The 21,250-nt window shown below is 31.5% G+C and overlaps 3 protein-coding genes across 3 annotated transcripts; 2 read left to right on the top strand and 1 right to left on the bottom strand.

The window, feature by feature from the left end:
- Positions 1 to 37: 37 nt before the first annotated feature.
- Positions 38 to 1,341, bottom strand: LOC114181642 (probable carboxylesterase 18). The gene has a single exon (XM_028068150.1). It carries the CDS (start codon positions 1,167 to 1,169, stop codon positions 129 to 131), a length of 1,041 nt encoding a protein of 346 aa, XP_027923951.1. The 5' UTR covers positions 1,170 to 1,341; the 3' UTR covers positions 38 to 128.
- A 6,610-nt stretch (positions 1,342 to 7,951) lies between these two features.
- On the top strand, positions 7,952 to 9,128 carry LOC114181696 (probable carboxylesterase 18). The gene has a single exon (XM_028068220.1). The coding sequence runs from the start codon at positions 8,071 to 8,073 to the stop codon at positions 9,052 to 9,054; it is 984 nt and encodes a 327-aa protein (XP_027924021.1). The 5' UTR covers positions 7,952 to 8,070; the 3' UTR covers positions 9,055 to 9,128.
- Positions 9,129 to 13,716: 4,588 nt separating this feature from the next.
- Positions 13,717 to 15,014, top strand: LOC114182593 (probable carboxylesterase 18). The gene has a single exon (XM_028069490.1). It carries the CDS (start codon positions 13,866 to 13,868, stop codon positions 14,862 to 14,864), a length of 999 nt encoding a protein of 332 aa, XP_027925291.1. The 5' UTR covers positions 13,717 to 13,865; the 3' UTR covers positions 14,865 to 15,014.
- The last annotated feature ends 6,236 nt before the right edge of the window (positions 15,015 to 21,250 follow it).

A 21,250-nucleotide genomic window follows, 5' to 3' on the forward strand; every position in this document is an offset into this window, starting at 1 on the left:
TACTTCCTATAATAAATAGCTGCAACAAACACAAACAAAACACAATTTTCTTAAACAAAGCATGGCTCAATTGGTATTATTTGACCACTACCACTGTAAAAAGAGATAACTAACAACATTAATTTATTCTATTGGGCGAGTTTCTTGTTAATGAAATCCTTGATCTGTGTCATCATTTGAGAAGACTCAGGCAAGTCAGGAAAAACATAAAAAGCATGAAACATTTTCGGATATTCAACCAATTGGGCCTTTTTACCCGATTTTGTTAACCACTCGTAATACCTTCTTTGCCAATCTTGTAAAGGATCAAACCCACCCACAATCACAAGGGTATCCGGGTAATCCAAACCCGACAAATCCTCCGAATTCGGCCCACTCACGTTGCATGCTCCGTGATCACGATCCGATCCGTCAGGCAAAAACGCCTTCCACATCCAATCGGCCCTCTCCATTGACACCAGCGGCGCACCTTCAAACTTCACCTCAGCCTCCGTCCGCTCCTCCCCGCCGAAAAATGGCTGGATCGTCACCAACCCGAGGACCTGGATTCTCCGAAACCCCGAATTCTCAACTAGATTTTCCCGGATTCCCATCTTCCCGACCCGAACTGCGACGTTGTGAGCTAAGTTAGCACCGGCGCTGTCGCCGGCAAGGAAACATTTTGACACATCAGCGTTCTCCGGCAGTACCATGCGATTCTCGTCAAGGAAGTGGAGGAAATTCTGGCCGTCGTCGTACTGCGACGGGTACCGGTGCTCCGGTGTGAGGCGGTAATTAACAGAGAGCACAACGGCGGGGACGTGGCGGCAGATTCGGCGACAGACGGCGTCGTAGCCGAAGGAGTCCGGCGAGAGGAACGCGAAGCCGCCTCCGTGAAAGTAGACGACGACGGGGAGAGTGCCGGCGGCGGGGGAGACTGCGGGGGCGAAGACGCGGAACCAGAGTTTGTTTTCGGCGTGAATGGTGACATCTTTGGAGGTAACACCATTAACGGCGGAGGAGCAGGCTTGGGCCTTGATATCGAGAAGGTTGGTTAGACAGCGATTAATGGTGCCGTTAGAGCGGCGCGCGGCGTCGGTGATCGTAGAAATAAAGCTTATTGAAATGCGTGCCTTCCATGGCATAGCCGGTTTGGGTTTTGCCGTTTCAGACCCTTTGGATGGCACCATTGTCGTTCCTGCGTTTCCAAGAATGAGAAAAGCTTCAGATGGGAAAATTGCAGAAGAACGACAACATGTGCCAACACGGACACTTATTTTGTTTCAAATGTTTGTTCGATGAAAGTTGCTTATTTAGTACAAATATGAAAACAGTATTTTGGTGATTTCAGTTAAAACAAGGTATTCCCTAAATTTAGTGTTCTAGTTTGATGAAATACATTTTAGGCCAATAGATCTTTGATTTTATGTTTTCTGTCTTTTAATAATCTTTAAATTAGTTATTACAAAATCAACATCTTTTAATTATATGATGATTGCATAGAAAATTCCAATGTGCTCACATGTTTTTCACGTGTAATTTGAAATTGAGATAAGAAACTAAGACATGAGGTGATAGAACCAACCATTCCTAGGATAGCCAAAAGATAAGAATTCTGCCTTAGATATTTTGTTACATTCTTTTACTACATACATTCATATATTTATATATTTGTTATAATAATTACTTTATAATCTATCTTTCATATTATTACTGATTAATTAATTGTGTAACTTTTACATAAATTGTATATATTTGTTTAATTTAAAAAATTCAAGCGAGACCCGATGGTTTCGTACGAAATAACAGATTGGTATTGGAGGGCTTTTTTGCCCAGCGGGTCGAACCGTGACCACGGAGCGGTTAATGTGAGTGGACCCAACGGGGTGGATATTTCGGGTTTGGACTATCCGAAAACTCTCTTGGCTGTGGCGGGTTGTGACCCAATACAGGATTGGCGAAAAAAGTACTATGAATGGTTAAGGAAATCGGGTAAGGATGTTGAAATAATTGAATACCCGAATATGATCCATGCGTTTCAATTGTTTCCGATTTTACCCGAGGCTTCTCAGTTTCTTTCTGACTTCAACCATTTCGTCAAAAAACAAGTTGCTGGTAGTTAGAGTTTAGTGTCATGTTTGATATTGTAATATTATAATTATGGTAATAAGATTTTATTTTCTTATAATATTATGGTTTTTTAGTGTGAAATAAAAAGACGTAAATTGCATTATGTTTATGTTGGGTTGTGAAATGGAGCTGGGTAATCATATTACATAGTTATTGAAGATGTATTTAGTCGTATGCAATTATTGTAAGTGTCATAAAAATATAACTTTATTCATATATTTTGTAACCAAAGTATGCGAATGCCTTAAGTAAGTTTTACTAACTTTAATTAAATCAATAATAAGAACTTTGTAAATAAATTTATAATAATGATAATAATAAACACGCGAAAAAATACCAAGAAATAAGTATTGTGTTGATAGTGTACTAAAGTGAAGAATTCAATTATTTATTAACATATCTTTTCGCTTTTATATATATATTTTTTACTTTAAAATAATTTTAAAAAATAGAACATAAGTAAACTACTGCAACTATTTTCGTTCTTCGATATATTTGATATGTATGAGTTTAGGAAAAAAAAAAAACTTGATAAATAGGTATCTTGAAAATACAGACAAAAATAAAATAAACATTCCTTCAAAAGGATCTGACCTTTAGATGGTAGCAAAATTTGTTAAATCTAAATTTGTACTTGTCCAATAAATTAATTAAATTTCATAACAATATACTTCCATGTTATATTTGAAAGTAAAGTTAAGTAAATATTTTAAAATTATTTATCTATACTCTTACATTTAAATGTCTTTTATTATTTTTGTAATCATATCAATTTCAAATCAATTTCAAAGTTTCCCATGTTTTTCCTAAAGAAAATTTTTATGGTGAAAAATTAGTTATTTTTATTTTGATTCATAAAAAATAATATAAGTGGTTTAATATTTTACTTCCACATATTTATTTATATTTTTTTATAATAAATATAATTTGTTTATGTTTCATGAAGACAAATGATTAATGGACTCTGGAGTATCAACATAGCTCGAATGTCAACATTCATATTGATCTCTAAGATGACTTTATTTAGATGTCTCTTATTATATAATTTTTTTTCTACACACAATATAAAACTTCTTACAAGCAAATAATTTCTCTAAACAAAAGTTCTTCTTAATCATCAAATTAACATTTTTTTATAAAAGAAATTGTTTAAATTGTTTCGAGTATTGGATCAAACATCCACTAAAATAATTTATTGATTTTCTCGCTTCAATGCGACCCTCTTCTTGCTAAAGTAATATGTTCGTCAACTGATCGAAGTACCTCTTACAAGTACTTTGATGCTAAAGTTAGTTTAAACTCAATCGAAATAGTTAATGATATAATAAATGTATAATGAATGTACCAACAAACAACCATACATTTGACTGTAGTTATAGTTTTCTCTATGACTTTTGATTAAGGACGACCTAGTTACAACCTAATTCCCTTTAAACTTGTTTACTAACTTGTTTATGCTAATTGTGTGTTTAACTGACTTTAACAATGATCAATCAGTTTTCTCTTCAACCGTCTGATTTATTATATCCAATTTCATTGGATTTGTAACAGTTGACACATATAGTACATACATCATATATAAGAGTAAAGATATTATTATGTCATTTATCAAAATAATAAAAATTATAATTTCATATAAATAAATATATATTTTGTTTTAAGTAAAACTAGTATTATAAATATTTTAACTTTATCTAAGTAATTAATATTTCACCTTGTTTAAAATATAAAAAATATAAATAGTTATGTATGTGAAACATCAATATTAATATATTAATATATTAATATATTAATATATATATATATATATATATATATATATATAGAGAGAGAGAGAGAGAGAGAGAGAAGTGTTGTGGGGAAGTGTTTTACTGATTCTCACATACATTATCAAAATGTTCTAACAAAAACTAGAGAAATATTGCTTAAGTCAGTAACATTCAATATCCCTTTAGAATTTTTTATTTTTTATCTGCAAAGAACATTTTAATTTTTTTATGGAGCATGATGTTGAAATTCTATTATATTTATATATAATTTTTGTTTCTTTATGAGAAGTTATCTTTATAGTTCTAGAAACACTTATTATTATTTTATTACAAGAGATAATAGGTTTGTGAAATACCAAAGAATGAAATTAAGGTCTATTTCCCCGAGTGAGTCTCAAATTCAATTTTAGAAACCAAAATATATTAAACTTCTCATACTAAAATTATACGACTAGTGTATTGTGTAATACCATAACTTACGAAACAACATAACTTGAGGAAAATTTTCTAATAAATCATCATTATTTACTTTGAATATTTATTACTTAAATAATGTATTGTTTGCCATGTTTATTATGTTTATTATATGAATATTCAAGGAAATTTAATAAAATGAAGCAATAAATAGTTCTATTCAAGTTCCAATTCAATAAAAAGAAAAAAAATTAAGCTTAGTAAATAAACTAGACAAGTTTCAACAAACAATAATTAAACCCAACCTTGAACTTTATTGAATATACCATTAAACTACCTATAACACTCCAAAATAATAGTCTAAACGATTTGACAGAATCTTATATGGTTACTATATAAAAAAAACATACATAAAGTATATAAATCACTTCATTTATAGACATCCATAAAGATAAAATTGTAAAAAAGATAAGTTCAAATTCAGCCTAAGAATATGAGCTAGAAAGAGTGATAACTACAGAGTTTTCAAAAGATAACAAGTAGCAAAATGCTAGCTAAAATCTAAACAATTGCACTGTTATCACCATCACTATGGGAGTCAACACCTAAATCATCATCTGTTCACACCAAATATTAGTGATCATTGCAAAAGAAGAACAACAACACAAGAAACACACACACATGCACAAACAAGAGAGGGTAAGGTAATATAAAAATAAATATTCCATTTATCATAAATTAAATCATATTAGGGAGATAGTAATTCACAATATTATGAGCAACAAGTCATATCGTGAAAGACCCATTACACTCAGTTATCCAGATAACCAACATTGAGATAACTACTTGGAAGCTTTGACACTTTTGATGCATAACCTCCACCCACAAGGTTAATCCTACACAGGTTCCTAAAACTACAAATGGTTCTTCCAACCAGGACCTTCTGCTACTCTCTACTCTTAATTTATTTCCTCTACATGAATTTGAATGATTAGTAGAGTGTCAGGATAAACTTCCAAATTTTGAGTGCCTACATCAATGCACACCAAAACACGCATACTTTAAAAGGTTTTTTCCATGAAAATTGTTTCATCATTCTCAATTCATAGTTAAACAAGTCTCATACATTATATCATCAATGTAAAACACACATATCCATTGGCAAGGTCATCATCATCACAGTTTCATACATCATTGTATTCCAAAAGTTCATATCATCCTCACACATTCACTAATCACCAAGTAATTTACACAATAACTTAACAACACCTATGAAAATTGGTTGAGGGTTTTAAAAATAAAACTGCAATTTGTACAAAGCTCAAAAAATTATGTTCTCACATTCAAATGAAAGATAATCGAATCAAGAACTCAATGCAAAAAATAATCAATCCAATTGCGTAGTTGTAGAAAAAGTTATACACTAAACAAGTGACAAATGTCAAAGTTGTCAATAACCTAATGTACAGGAACCTTACAAGAAAAAATTGTTTTCACTATAAACTTTCAAACAAAGAGCACATCGATCAAAACAAAGCATCATATGTTTAGAACTTGTTGTACAATTTTTCAACTTGATCCGACGATTAACGAAACGAGAATTGAAAATTTTGCATGACTCAAAGCTGGAAAAACCCACCTGCCCAGCGAGAGGATTGCTCACCCAGTGAGGAAAACTCTCTGTTAAAATTAATTTTGGCACTCGCTAAGCACGTCATTTGCTTGCCCAACGAGTCTGCAAACACAAAAGCTCAAAATATGCAGTTTTGTCACTGCCCAACAACCAAACTCAATTATATCAAGTCAAAAACAATCTCAAACTAGTTACAACCTCTAAATAATAGAAATATACCTTAGTTAACATGCATTCAAAAAAACTCCCAATTTTTCATAACACGTACAAATCAAGACATGTAAAAAATTAGAGATTTCTCCCTTCACACTCATAAGGAATAAAGTAAATAGCTCATGGATCAAAACACCCATTATGCATCATAACAACAGTACCCATAACATAAATTTAACATGCAAGCAACAAATTTGGCAAAAAAACCATCATGCAATTTGTGAAAACCTAGCTCCCTTCACCTCCGAAGATAACGAGCTTTAAGAACCCTCGAGACACCTTCAAACTCGCGAAAGGTTAACCTCGACCTAACACAATGAAAAAAAATCTGATCTTGCCCACATAACCACCGATTAGAAGAGATACAAGATGGAAATAAAAGAGGCAAATGTAAGCAAGGAAGACTTGCATGCATGTAGAAGAAGCGAAAAAGGCAAGAAAAACTAACTTACTCCAAACAAGAAATTGATCGATAAGAATCAACTGCCTCACTGCGAAAAACGACCCTAAAATCTTGATTCTACAAACGAATAAACAGAGAGTAAAAGGTAGAGGTTCAAAAATGGGTATGGAATTGTGGAAAAGGAAAAAAAAAAGAGTTTTTACTTCTTTTTGAAAACAAAAGAATTAGAATTTGGAAATTTGGAGTTATTTATGAAAGAAAATAGATTTTACATGATATTACACTACAAATATAATTTTTTTGTAATACAACACATCTCTAATATACCATGTGTTTTCATAAGTATATTTTGATTTTACATATTTTACTTTTTGTAAATTTAAATTATAAATCATATTTTAAATCAATAACTTTAAATTATTTTAGTGATATTATCATTTCTTAATTAGATATTTATTTTACATTATGATTTTCATGATTTAGTTATTACAACTATAACTTTTACATCACAAATTTCAACTAGTATTATTTTAAATTATACGATTCATAATATGGGTAATATACTTTTTATACTAGCATACATAATAAAAAATATATTTTAAAAACTATAATTATTACATTAAAAAAGATAAATTGATCATTTTAAATAAATGGAGCTACATGTGCATATCATAGTTCCAATAACAAATAGCCCTTCGATGATTTTATAACTATAACAACTTCACTATAAATTTTCTTACACAAATTAAAATATTCCTCGTATACTATCAAACTTTATTGTAACGTACATGTTTTTCGGACATAAAGCATACATTTATTAAAAAACATTGAATTTCATTCAAAGATTTATTATGCAAATAAATTATCTATTAAAATACAATAATAAATTAATGTAATTTTACTAATCAAATTTAAAAATTAAAAACAAAAACAAAAACAAAAACCAAAATAACTTGCTCGTGGTCTCGGACTAGTTAAGATAAGGAAGTTAATGCATGACGTGACATAACCAACCACCCTCGTCTCAACAGCTAGAGCTAAGAATTTATTAGATATTTATACATAGGACATAGACAATGATATGTTAGACAGTGATATGTCGAGAATTAAATTTTGATAATTATCTAATTTTAAATGTTACTTTTTTAAATGGTTTACAAATATAACAAAATAAGAAAATAAAAAGTAAAAAGTTACTTAAAAAAAATGACACTTTTATATTATAAGAAAAAGTTTTCGTTAAAAAATTATTTTCCTTATACATATATTTATAATAAATATTCATAATCAAATTTAATTAAAATATATTCCCCTCTTGTTTAATTCTAACATGGAACAAACAATAAATTTATATATTTCTGTAATTAAAAAAATCAATTTATTTTATGTAATGTTTGTTTTAAAATATTTACGTAAACGGAATCCTATCCATATGAGAACATCAACGGGGTAGTAGTGCGAAAAATCTTCTCACTGCCACTTCTTAACTTGCTCGTTTCACTCACCGAGTCAACTCACCACCACAAGCAATGGCTGCACCCACCAAACCAACCATTCCATGGAAGCTCCGCGTAATGACCTCTCTGCTTTCTCTCCTTCTCAAAGCCTCTCGCCGCTCTAACGGCACCGTCAACCGCCGTCTCTTCAACCTCTTCGACCCCCAGCTCCCTCCTAATCCCAACCCTATCGACGGCGTCACCACCTCCGACGTCACTGTCGATGCCACACGCAACCTCTGGTTTCGCCTCTTCTCCCCCTCCGCTTCCGCCTCTGCCGCCACCCTTCCTGTCGTCGTCTTCTTCCACGGCGGCGGCTTCGCGTTCCTCTCCCCGGCCACAACCACGTACGACGCTTTCTGCCGCTCCTTGTGCCGCTCCATCAACGCCGTCATCGTCTCCGTTAACTACCGCCTAGCCCCCGAACACCGTTACCCTTCCCAAAACGACGATGGTTTCGACGTCGTTAAATACCTCGACGAAAACGGCGCCACTTTGGGTAACGTTGGTAAGTGTTTTTTGGTGGGTGATAGTTCGGGCGGGAACACAGCACACCACGTGGCCATTCGGGTTTGTAAAGAGAAGCTCCGGTTCGTGAGAGTAATCGGGTTGGTTTCGATTGAACCGTTTTTTGGAGGGCAAGAGCGAGTTGAATCAGAGATCGGAATAACGCAAGACCCATTAGTTTCGTTGGAAGTAACCGATTGGTATTGGAAATCCTATTTGCCCAACGGGTCGGACCGTGACCACGAAGTGGTTAATGTGAGTGGGCCCAATGCCGTGGATATTTCCGGTTTGAACTATCCGAAGACGCTTTTGATTGTGGCGGGTTTTGACCCATTAAAGGATTGGCAAAGAAGATACTATGAATGGTTAAGAAAATCGGGTAAGGACGTTGAGATAATTGAATACCCGAATATGATCCATGGGTTTCACTTGTTTCCATATTTACCCGAAGCTTCTCAGTTTCTTTCTCATGTTAACCATTTCATGGTCAAACAATTAGCTGGTAGTTAGAGTTCAGTGTCACGTTTGATGTTGTAATATTATAATTATAATAAGAATGAATATTTTATTTTCTTGTATTATTATGATTTTAGTGTGAAAGAAAATATATATTTTGCATGTGTATGAAATTAAAGGACAAAAATTGGATAGACTTATAATTACGTTAGCTTATGAAATGGACATGGTGGTCGGGTAATTATATTATATAGTTTATAGAACATGTATACAGTGATATGCAATAAATCATCATAGGTAATTGTCATAAAGATTGCTAAATATATACTTCATATATTGTACCTTGTAGCTAAAGTATACAAATGCCTTGGACAGATTTTAATAACTTTAATTAAATAAGTAATAAGAACTTCATAAATAAATTAATAATGGTGATAATAAAACATGTAGAAAAATGTCATGAAATAAATATTTTGTTAATAGTGTACTAAAATGAAGAATTAAATTTTGTACTTTGAAGAAAATTTTAAGTTAAAAGTGAAGAGTATGATATTATTTTTTTAATTAAAATTTACTTTTCATATATTCTTTCATTTTAAATATCTATTTACTTCAAAATAATTTAAAAAAACATACATCTAAAACTTGTTTCTCTTTTCAATATATTTGGATATATATATATATATATATATATATATATATATATATATATATATATATATATATATATACGAGTTTAGAAAGAAAAAACACACTTTGATATTGATTGAAAATCATGTCATGCTAGATATACATCGAGAACCAACCACATTGGATATACATATACATTTTATTGAGAACCAGCCATGCTGGATATACATTTCAATGAGAACCAGTCACGTTGGATATACATATACATTTTATAGAGAACCAACCACTCTAGATATACATTGAGAACCAACCACGTTGAATATATATCTATATATCTATATATATATATATATATATATATATATATATATATATATATGAAGAAAGACAGGAGATGTCAATGAAAGCTCAAAGCATCCTATGAACAAGAAGTAGTACAAGAAAGTCAAGAATGAACCATTTCAACTTGAGGTAAGTATAGTTCACACTACATTTTCATATTATATGTTGAGGGCTCGAAAACATTCTAAGCAAGGTAGTGTGATTTAAGTTTTGTATTATATACTGAGGGTTTGGACACATTCCGAGCAAATTATACAATTCATTTTCATATTATATGCTGAGGGCTCGGTTACATTCTAAGCGATGTGCTTTAAGTTAGTTTTTGCATTACATGATGAGGGCTTAGTTACATTCTGAGTTGTGTGCTTTGAGTTAGTTTTTGCAACATATACTAAGGGCTCCTTATTTTTCCTCTTTGGGTTCAACCAGAGGTACGTTATACGCAAGCACCATACATATTGTTCTAAGTTTAAAGTATGTTTAATATTCATATGTTAAGGGCTCAAAACAAGACACACTTACATTGTATTACTTGTATCTTTTTAGCTTTGAAAAATTGCAATGCTTGAATGATAATTAAGCTCTGACCGTCAATAGAAATATTATCATGAAAAGCTCATAGTTCGACAATATAGATATTTTAACTTATTCAATTACTTTCCTTATTGAAAGACATTCATGAAAGGTGATAATGAGTTAAAAATGGTTGGGTGGTTACCAAGCATTATTCTCAATTTACCAAAAGTTACTTTGTATTTGATTTTACCATTTTTCTCTATTGAAACATCAAGTGCATATGATAGGTAAGTTTTCACACCTTTATTCACTGAGGCTCGTGAAGGTTATTGATCCTGATAAACTTGTCAATATATATATATATATATATATATATATATGTGTGTGTGTGTGTGTGTGTGTGTGTGTGTGTGTGTGTGTGTGTGTTATTTGTATTGTTTCTCTTGATGTTGAGGGCTCAAGAATTACCAATCTGACAACACGACAAAAGAAACTCCAAGCTCGACTTAAGGGGCGTGAACGACCGTTTAAAGCAACTAACTTAGCTCGGCTAAAAAGTAAGGTAAATGAGGCCATAAATTATTGGGCAGCTAAATATGAGAAAAAGTAAAGGTATGACACAATACTAGAAGATGGTGGACAATTTATAATAACATTTCATCCCAGCAAGGTGATGACTCAAGGTTAGAGAGTTGTGTATCGTCCGAGTGATTTAGGGCTGACCACATACTCAAATATGATATTAAACGACGAAAAGTCAACTTAAAGTTTATGGGTCTTGGAATTGGGCCTAAATTTGGTCTATATTTAGTTTAAATTTTATTATCAAAAAAGGATATCTTATATGTGGTTATTATTTTTGTAATCTTTTGTTATTATCTTTATAATTTTTTTTATCCTTATAACTGAAATATTCCTTGAATTTTAGAAATAAGAATGATTTGTGATTATTTTTACCTATAAATAAAATGCTAACTCCCACAACTAAAGAATAAAATTATTTTGGCTTGAGTACTCTCTAATTCATCGTAGGTTAAGAAAGTTCATCATATTTGTCTTCGGTAGAACACACTTAGTTTTTTTGTCGAAACATATGGTAAGGTCCTTCTATTTATAATCTTCATGGTTGATTATTGCACGTTGATCCTTTATTTATGTGTTAGATCTTGATCAAGGATTAGTAATCTTTTAATTAACAAAATTTTTGTCTCTTTATTTTTTTAAATATGTTTTCAGTTTCTGAACTTTGACACAAAATTGAAATTCGTCCATGACTCAAAATTTGATGCATTTTGATTCTAAACTTTAAAAATGATTGGATATATTCATATTTTACCTAACTGCGTTAAATTTTTCTGACATATCAAACACATATATGACATCTTTATATAGTTATATAGGAATATATATATATATATATATATATATATATATATATATATATATATATATATATATATAACAAGAAAACAATACTCTACAAAATATTTTTTGAAATGAAGTCTTCATAAAATATGTTATATTCTCTTTTTGTGTATTATGTTAAAACTTAAGTTTAATATTTATATTTTGTCTATCTTAATAAAAAAAAATTCTAATGTCTTCTTTAGTTCGTCAAAGAGAATATAAAGATTTGAAAATAATACTACTTAAAAAAAATATTTGAAAAAAAGAAAACTTCATGAAAAACAAATCAAATTAATATTTAGATATTTGAAAAAAAAAAGTAAAATTATTATTTATATTAACAAGAACTAATTATTAAAAGTATTGTTAGATTGATAATTAAGTAAAACTTGCATTTTTTTTTCAAACGTAATAAACATTATAGTATAAAATTATATATTTTTCAAATATATATATTCTCTTTGATATATATATATATATATATATATATATATATATATATATATATATATATATATATATATATATATATATATATATATATATATATCCATAAGTTCCGTAAATGAATTTTCATATTAAACAAAATTTATGTTTGATATGAAATTAAATATATATAGAAAGAAATCATGTGTGAACATTGATTAGAATAACGTAAATGTACTCAAAATTATTAGAATAATGTATTCGCCTAATCAATATTAATTCGTTGCCATCTATATATACTCATTTGGCATAAAAAGAAAATCACATGCTCCTTATTAATTTTGCGTGTACATATGTTGTTCTTGAAAATTACATTTGTTTTTGGTAACGAAAGTGATGTTATTAAATGGAAGGAAATGAACATATATCCCTATATACTAGGCAAACGAAAAAAGAAATAAAACAGAGTAGTAATAATAATAATAATTAATGTCATATAATACAATAAAAACTTAGAGAAATACAACTTTATGAGAAAAAGTCGAAAGCAAAAAAAATTATTGTGTCTACTTTTATGCAATTGTCAAATAACATAGTCTAAAGCCAAAAATTTTGTCTATTTACAATTTTATGACGAGATAATTGAAACCTATAATTCAAATTTTTTGTAATAAATATTATATTATTTTTACATAATATATGAATTATTACTATTTATTTTAATTTTAAATTTGACTACGACACGACATGAACAAATTTAATAAACAAAGAACTTTATTTAAAAAAGATTTTGAGTTTACGTTATATATATATATATATATATATATATATATATATATATATATATATATATATATATATTCCATATTCCTATCACAACTCTTAAAAACTTATTGAACATGAACTAATTCAGCACATATAGTTATTATAGTGAGTTCATCAAATTTTGGCTCAATAATTTAAATTTCGTATAGTTGTTACATAATTTCATAAATATTAAATGAAGATGCTCAAAGAGTTTCAATTTCTTAAAGATTACACAACTGGATTTTAATTTATCTAAACCTAAAATTAGGGTATGATAGTGAAACTTAGGGGAAAAAAACTCAGTAGTACAAAAGAAATTTAAACATATTTTCATTACATAGATATCAAAAATATTATTTAACATGTAGTTTTACTGAGTCGAAATTTATTTTCTTGATTTTATCTTTAATTAATTACGGCACAACTCGCTCTTTTGTAAATTTTATATTTTTTTATCTTGTCAATTTTATTTTTTAAAATTAAATAAAACAACATTAAACATCACTTTCACTTCCTATGTAATCTTTTTAAATATATATATATTTTAAAAGAAAAGGAAGGTTTATATAGAACATTAGAGAAGTTGTGTCCATGTAACATAAGAGTATACGAAGAAAATATGTTAATGTAATTTATTGTGAAAAAGAATATCAAAAGTCTTCATTACATTGTCATAGAATCTCACCACCATTCTCTCTTGTTAGAAATAGCCAACTGAGTTGACTCACCAACCAACCATGGCAACCACCAAATTAACCCTTCCATGGAAAGTTCGCTTGTCCATTTTCGTCCTCTCCGCTCTCAGCGACGCCTCTCGCCGCTCCAACGGCACCTTCAACCGCCGCATCTTCAATCTCGTTGACCGCAAGGCCCCGCCCAACCCCAACGTCGTTAACGGCGTCTACTCCTCCGACGTCACCGTCGACCCATCACGGAACCTATGGTTCCGCCTCTTCATCCCCTCCATCTCCTCCGCCGTCTCTGCCGCCTCCCTCCCAGTCTTCGTCTATTTCCACGGAGGCGCCTTCACATTCTTCAACGCAGCCTCAATTCCCATAGACGCCTTTTGTCGCCTCTTCTGTCGCTCCCTTAACGCCGTTGTTGTCTCCGTTGACTACCGCCTCACCCCGGAACACCGTTACCCCTCCCAATACGACGACGGCCACGACGTCTTAAAATTCCTCGATCAAAACAGTACCGTTTTGCCAAGCATTGCTGACGTCAGCAAGTGCTTTTTGGCGGGTGATAGCGCGGGTGCGAACTTGGCACACCACGTGGCGGTTCGGGTTTGCGAAGACAAGCTCCGAACCGTGAAAATTATCGGGTTGGTTTCGGTTCAACCGTATTTCGGAGGGGAAGAACGAACTGGTTCCGAACTCCGATTAAACCGGGTTCCGGTCCTTTCATTGAAAATGACCGATTGGCACTGGAAGGTGTTTCTGCCAAACGGGTCGGATCGCGACCATGGAGCGGCTAACGTAAGTGGGCCCAATACGGTGGATATTTCGGGCTTGGATTACCCGAATACGATTGTTTTTTTGGGTGGGCTTGACCTGTTACGTGATTGGCAAATGAAGTATTACGAGTGGCTAAGGAAATCAGGAAAAGGTGCAGAGTTAGTCGATTATCCAAACGCATTTCATGGTTTTTACTTATTTCCTGAATTGCCCCTCGCTCGTCTCTTCTTTTCTCGATTGAAGGAGTTTGTGACCAAGCAAATCTCAAACATGAATTGAAGCTTATGTTGATATAAAAGAAATAAAAGTGACTACATTGAAAAAATAACTTTAGTAGATCCATGAAAGGATTTTCATTTTTTACCTCTAAAATAAAATTTGAAAATTTTATTTTATAAATCTGGTTTCTTTGCTGAGTTTGCTGGTATTGTCCTCTGTTGAACATTAAAAATATATTATTTTAGTACTTTAAAGATAATTTTAATATATTTTAAGATTATTGATTATCAGCGTATTTTTGAAGGTACAACAAAAAAAATAGAGAATTTAAACTCAAATTTTATTTATCATGTTACTCATTCTCTATGTATCAAACTCAATTAAGAAAGTAACTTTATTTATTTTTCATTTTAAATTAAATAATAACTGCTAGTTACATGACACTAATAACAAAATTTAAGTAAATTACAACCCCCATTTCTAATGTAGCTCTTTATTAATTTTGTTTCCAGTTTAAACAATTTTGTTTAATAAGATTGTTGTAGTTTAGTAATAGAATTATTCTAACCCATTTCAAATGTTAATTAAGAAGATTTCATAGTATTTGAAATAATCATTTTATCAATATTTTAGGTCCATTTCATCTTGTCGCACAAAACAAGAAGAAATCATAAATATTATACACTAAAGGTTGTAATAATGTATAATAGGAGATTATTTTTATAACTTGTTTTTAAAGAACGTTTAGGAAAATAATAACTTTATAAATAATTTGAAATTATTCTTTACAAAAAAAAAATAGTGATTGAAACTCTTGGGTCTACTTTTATATAATTGTTGTACTATATGGAGAATTGTTGTAAGGCTCATGAAAATTCTGTTTATGAAATTCTGTCCTAAAGTAAAGGGTTGCCCTTGTAATTGGGCCTAGGGCTGGCCCAAGTGACAAAACTGAACCCTAATCTGACTAACGCTTCCACTCTCTCATTCTCACAAATTCAGCCGTCATCTCTTCCCCCCCCCCCCCTCTCATAGAAAGCTCTGCTAGGGTTAGGTCCCTGCCATCTTCAAGCTAGCTCGAAGCTGTTTCCTACTCCATCTGCTCCGTTCGTTCCTTGAGCTGCTGTGTTCTCACGCTTGGCTGCCAAAGTTTCCTTAATCCCTTTCCAGGTAAGGGAAGCTAGAACCCTCCAAAATGTTTGAAATGTTTGTGGTTATTGGTGTTGGTCTTGCGTTTGATTGCATTTTGAGCACTGTTATGGATGTATAAGATGATTGGATCATTGTTCGGTTTGCTATGTTGTCCACTGCAGGAGAAAATAGTGGCGAGGATTGTTAAACTCGCCTAAGCGGGCATGTCTCGCCTAGGCGAGGTTAACAGGGGCTCGCCTAAATGTTTCGCCACGAAGGGTCGCCCAGGCGACCCACGGTGATTTTGAGCGAGCGAGCATCTCGCCCAGGCGAGAGGGGTCTCGCCTAAGCGAGATCTCGCGTGTGTTTCTGCTCCATTTCTCGAGCCCTCGCCTAGGCGAAGGGGGCTCGCCTAAGCGAAACCCTTCAGCCTGAGCAAGGGGCTAGGCGAGACAGGGTGCTGTTTGGATGCTTGTTGGTTCTTTGATGATTGATATTGGTTGAGTATGAATGTTATGATGAGAAATATGTATGTACTGGAGTATTAAGTAAGTTTGGTACGATTCATGAATTATAAATGATGGGTTTGGTATGAGTATTGGCATGTGAAATAAATGAGTTTGGTGTTGTTAAAGTGGCATGATAATGAGATGAGTTGGATTCTATGTACATGGGTGGATTATGATGAGTTGGAATGGGTTGGATCTGGAAATGCGAAAGGTAACGGCTTTAAAGGTTGACATAACGAATGTATCATTGTATGGTGAATATTATTTGACTGTATAATCGTATTTTTGTCTGTGTCAGCGCATAATTCCTTGGGGTCTCTATGTGAGACTTTTAGGGTCGCGCTTCAGTGGTCAGAACGTAATTCTATGACCCCTATTAGTGGGTGTTCATGGTGGTGCTCCATCTGTATAACTAGGTAAGGATTCAAGGTAAGGTTGCATCCTGACACTTTGAGGAGTCAGTTAGTCTCACCTAGAGCGGACTGACTCCTGTGGTGAGAGTAGCAGGAGGCCTGAAATTCATTAAGGGCTAACCTTGTGGTGAGGGAAAATTGATCCATCGTAACACTTATAACACATAGCTCGGGGGTGAGCAGCTCGGGGGCGAGCAGAGGTATCCACCACAAGTGCGGGCATCCGCTGAATCCGACCAAGTTATACGTATCCGGATGAGTCGAGTCGTAGTGTATTGATTGAAAAGTCATAACATGCTTGGTTGTCGTATGAATATTGGATGGTGAAAGTATATTTGACTGTATGATGAGAATATTGTTGGCTCTAGCTTACCCTGTTTGTTGTATGGTTGTCTTGTATGTGGTTCTTCTTTCTTGCGATGATCATCAATTTGATTGATGGGAGCAGATGGACGAGGTTCTCGTGGCCAACAAGGGAATGGTGATTTCACTGCTTAGCCATCTGGGTTGGACTTATTTTCTTCATGTTTTCTTTAGGGCTATGGCCCATGTATCACTTTATGCATTTCTACTCTACACTCTTTATTAGGTTTGTATTCAGTTTTCCTTTGGCATCGTGGTGTGCCCGGTTTTTTTTGTAGGGGTTGTATTTAGAATCCCAGGACTACGCTACATTGTTATCTCTGTGTGACGTTTCCTTCAATTTACGCATTAAATTAAATGGGGCGTTAAGCATTAAATTAAATGGGGCATTACAATTGTAATATAATTTATGACTTTATCACAATTTTATTGCCGACAAATCCTACGAGGATCATTAAATTTTATGATATTCAATAGTTGTATATCATTTCAAGAAATGAAATCTATTGGTGTATAGATAAATACCGACTAAACGTGGAACGTGAATAGAAGGACAATTTGACATGTTAAGTAATTGCATGTTATGGTAATAGAAAAATTGTAATCAAATACTACTAAGATGGTTGGGTAATTATAGAAGTGTTGATAATGTGTGATTATCGTTGTATTGTCTAATATAATTTGGTAATATTTATTTAAAAATTCTTCTTCTTTACTTTTATATGTTAAAATATTATTGTTTCAATATGTGTAAGAGATTTATGTTGTTTACGAAGTCAGAATAAGAATCATTTTAAGTATTTTTTTTTTTATCAAGTGATGAATTTTGACTTAAATTTTTTAAGAAACAAAATAATATACTAAAAATTTATATATTAAATATTATTGTCACTGATTTAATAAAAAAGAATACATAATTTATAATAGTTATAACTATAAACAAAATTACACATCTTTAAATGATTGTTCATCGTTTTTTCATATTTTTTAATTCATCAATAATTAAATCATAACTAAATTTTTCAGCTATTGTTTATTCAACGTAAATAACCATATTATTTGCAAAATGTTTATCTTCCATTTCATTAATGAGCATAAATTGATTCAAAAGTCTTCATAAGCTTTCATTTCATTATTATGCGATGAGCAATCATATTATCTTGTTTTCATCATCACCTGTACTTTCTCTTTTATCAATTTTTAAAAAATGAATTTATTCTTTTATTTTTTTTCATCAATATACCTACTTAAAAAGAAGTTTAAGATTAAAAAATAATTTATCATAATCTAATAAAAAATTGTGACATATAATTGCTAAAAAAACTATAATGATCATGTCACAATTAAAAACCGGTTATGAAAAATCAAATAATACATTACTTGTTTTTCTATATTCATAAAAATAGAATATACAAAAGGGTCATGAGATAAAAAAAATAGTGTAAAATATTAAACAAATATTTCACTATTAAGTGAGACAAGAGGGTTGCCTTTTTTTTCTTTAGGGGTGTATTATCATAAGAAGATGGATTTGAAAGAGAGTGTAGGGATGAATTTAGGTGAACTTGAATGGTTGGATGTGTGTGTTTCTTTGAATAAATTTAGAGGGTAAATGAGTGGATTTAGAGATGAACTTTGTGAAAGTTAGAGAGTGATTTAAGTTATGGATAGATTAAAAAAAGTTTTAATAGATAGAATTTAAAGATTACTAAAATACCCTTGATGATAAAAATAAAATGAAATGATTATTGGATGAGTTGAAAATATAAAAATTTAATAAATTGTAAAAAGATATAATAACACACATTCTTGGAATTTAAGAATGAAATTAAAATTTTTACTTTTTTTTTTGTTTTCAAGTTCAAAATATATTGAACAATAACACAAACAATACCACACACAACATCGGTTACACACACGCAAAACACCGGTTAGCACACCAGTTAAACACACACAACATCGGTTAACTGATGTTCCACCTACACACATTGAACCACCAACACATACATAAGCTTCACTGCTCTCACACACATGGACCTTTACCACCATCCGAGAAGAAAACTCATCTACATGTTAAGGTCGAAAAGCTTCAAGCACAAAACACAACAGTTCAATACGTATGCTCTCTCACTTCCAAGGTTCATGACGATTCCACCAACACGCACAAACCCGCAAAGGGTCATATTTAATGGCAACGAAGGTCCATAGTTCAAGATAAATCTTTGGCACCAAAGCAAAAGAAAAAGCACGTGACAGGGTCAAAATGATAAAATGTCATAGGATACCCTCAAACAAACACGTTCATTTTTACTATTCATCTTCGGTAACTCCGGTAAACAATGTTATCGCTACAAACGAACACAGCATAAGAATGGAAGAAAAGATATGAAAAATAAACATAAAAATAATGAGTTTTTGCCTTCTTTTTTTCTTCGGTAACAAAAGAAAACATGTAAGCCTAAGAGATGAATAGTGAAAAACTCAAAAGACAACAAATGAGAAAACAAAAAATATCTTAATAATTTTTCTTTATTGAATTTGATTTTATATTTTATTATTTATTAACATTAAATGTTCTATTTTATAAAAAACAACATACGAAAAAAATACCTAATTTAATTTTTATTAATTTTTCAGTATACTACTACCTAATTTTAAAAAATACATATAATTTAAATAATTTTAAAATATATAATTTAAAAAAGTTTTAAAAAGTTTGGAGGTCCCACTGCCCCTTCTAATATTTATATAAAAAATATATTAGAAAGATTATATATTCACTAATAATCCATCCCAATATCAATCAACAAGTATATGATTCATTAAAAAGTGTAACACTAACACCAAATCAGTTTTGATATAAAAACATGTAGAGTTACTAAGTTTTTTCTTTATTAGGTTTTAAACCACGACAGCACTTGTGTTTTTGTGTTTTTGCTGAAGCTGAACACAGAAGAAAATGAATCAATGAATCATTTTGTCGTCAAGAAGTTTAATTATTGTTTTTTTACTTTTACATGCAATAATTATGCATGTGTACTTTTTATGCATCACTACTTTTTCATAAGACTTTGGGACTTGGGTTGCTGGTGCATTATCATATCGAGAAAACATGGGAAAATACCAAACATTAAGGGTTTGTTCACTTGGGTAGATGGGTTTGAGAGAGGGAGATATGGGTTTGAATGAATTTGAGAGTGAAATGTGTGTTGTTTTTTTGAAGGGATTTAGAGGTGATTGTGAATGAATTTGAAAGTAAAGTTTGTGAGAGTTTGGGAATAATTTGATTGATGTGATAGATAAAAGAAATGTTTTAATATATAAAAAAAGTGAGATTACCATTTTACCCTTTAAGTAATAAGTAGTATAAATTAATATTTGTATTAATTAGAATTATTTTTAAAATTTTTATCTAATACTACAAATAAATTGCAAAAATAAATAAAATAAATTAACTTTTTTCATAGTATTGTAGCAACACATTGAACTCCACCACCAACTAGTACGTGCCTTCATTAGTGGACAAGCACACAAAATCTCTATTTCAAAATCAAATGCTTTATTAGGGTCAAACATGTAATTGCATAATAAATATACATTATTTCCCTTCTTTTCTCTTCATCTGATCGAAGATGGTTGTTACTCTCTCTCCCACAAATCCGTCTCAGCATATCACTCCAAATCTATCGAAACGAACGCCTCTTCCACTCGCTTTTCAATCCTCGTCTACAGAAAATATCTCCAAACAAACACAGCCTAAAGATATGGAAGAATAGAAAACATAAAAACTGAGAACAACTATTACAAGGTATTAAATAATAAATAATCATAAAAACATATAGTAGTCTCTCATCATGATACTTAAGATAATTTTTTCAAGATATAAATAAGCTGAATGTTTGAACTTCTTGAATAATGATTATTTTTAAGTAACTCAATATTTATATATCATCAAATGAAATAGATTTTGATTGGTATCTAGATAAGTACTGATCAAACGTGGAATGGAAATAGAAGCCTAATTTGACAC

The sequence above is a fragment of the Vigna unguiculata genome, chromosome 4 (genome assembly GCF_004118075.2).
Source record: "Vigna unguiculata cultivar IT97K-499-35 chromosome 4, ASM411807v1, whole genome shotgun sequence".
In the NCBI taxonomy this organism is placed as follows: domain Eukaryota; kingdom Viridiplantae; phylum Streptophyta; class Magnoliopsida; order Fabales; family Fabaceae; genus Vigna; species Vigna unguiculata.

Excerpts from the sequence above, each read along its gene's own strand:
- LOC114182593 (XM_028069490.1), top strand. The coding sequence starts at position 13,866 with ATGGCAACCACCAAATTAACCCTTCCATGGAAAGTTCGCTTGTCCATT.
- LOC114181696 (XM_028068220.1), top strand. The coding sequence starts at position 8,071 with ATGGCTGCACCCACCAAACCAACCATTCCATGGAAGCTCCGCGTAATG.
- LOC114181642 (XM_028068150.1), bottom strand. The coding sequence starts at position 1,169 with ATGGTGCCATCCAAAGGGTCTGAAACGGCAAAACCCAAACCGGCTATG.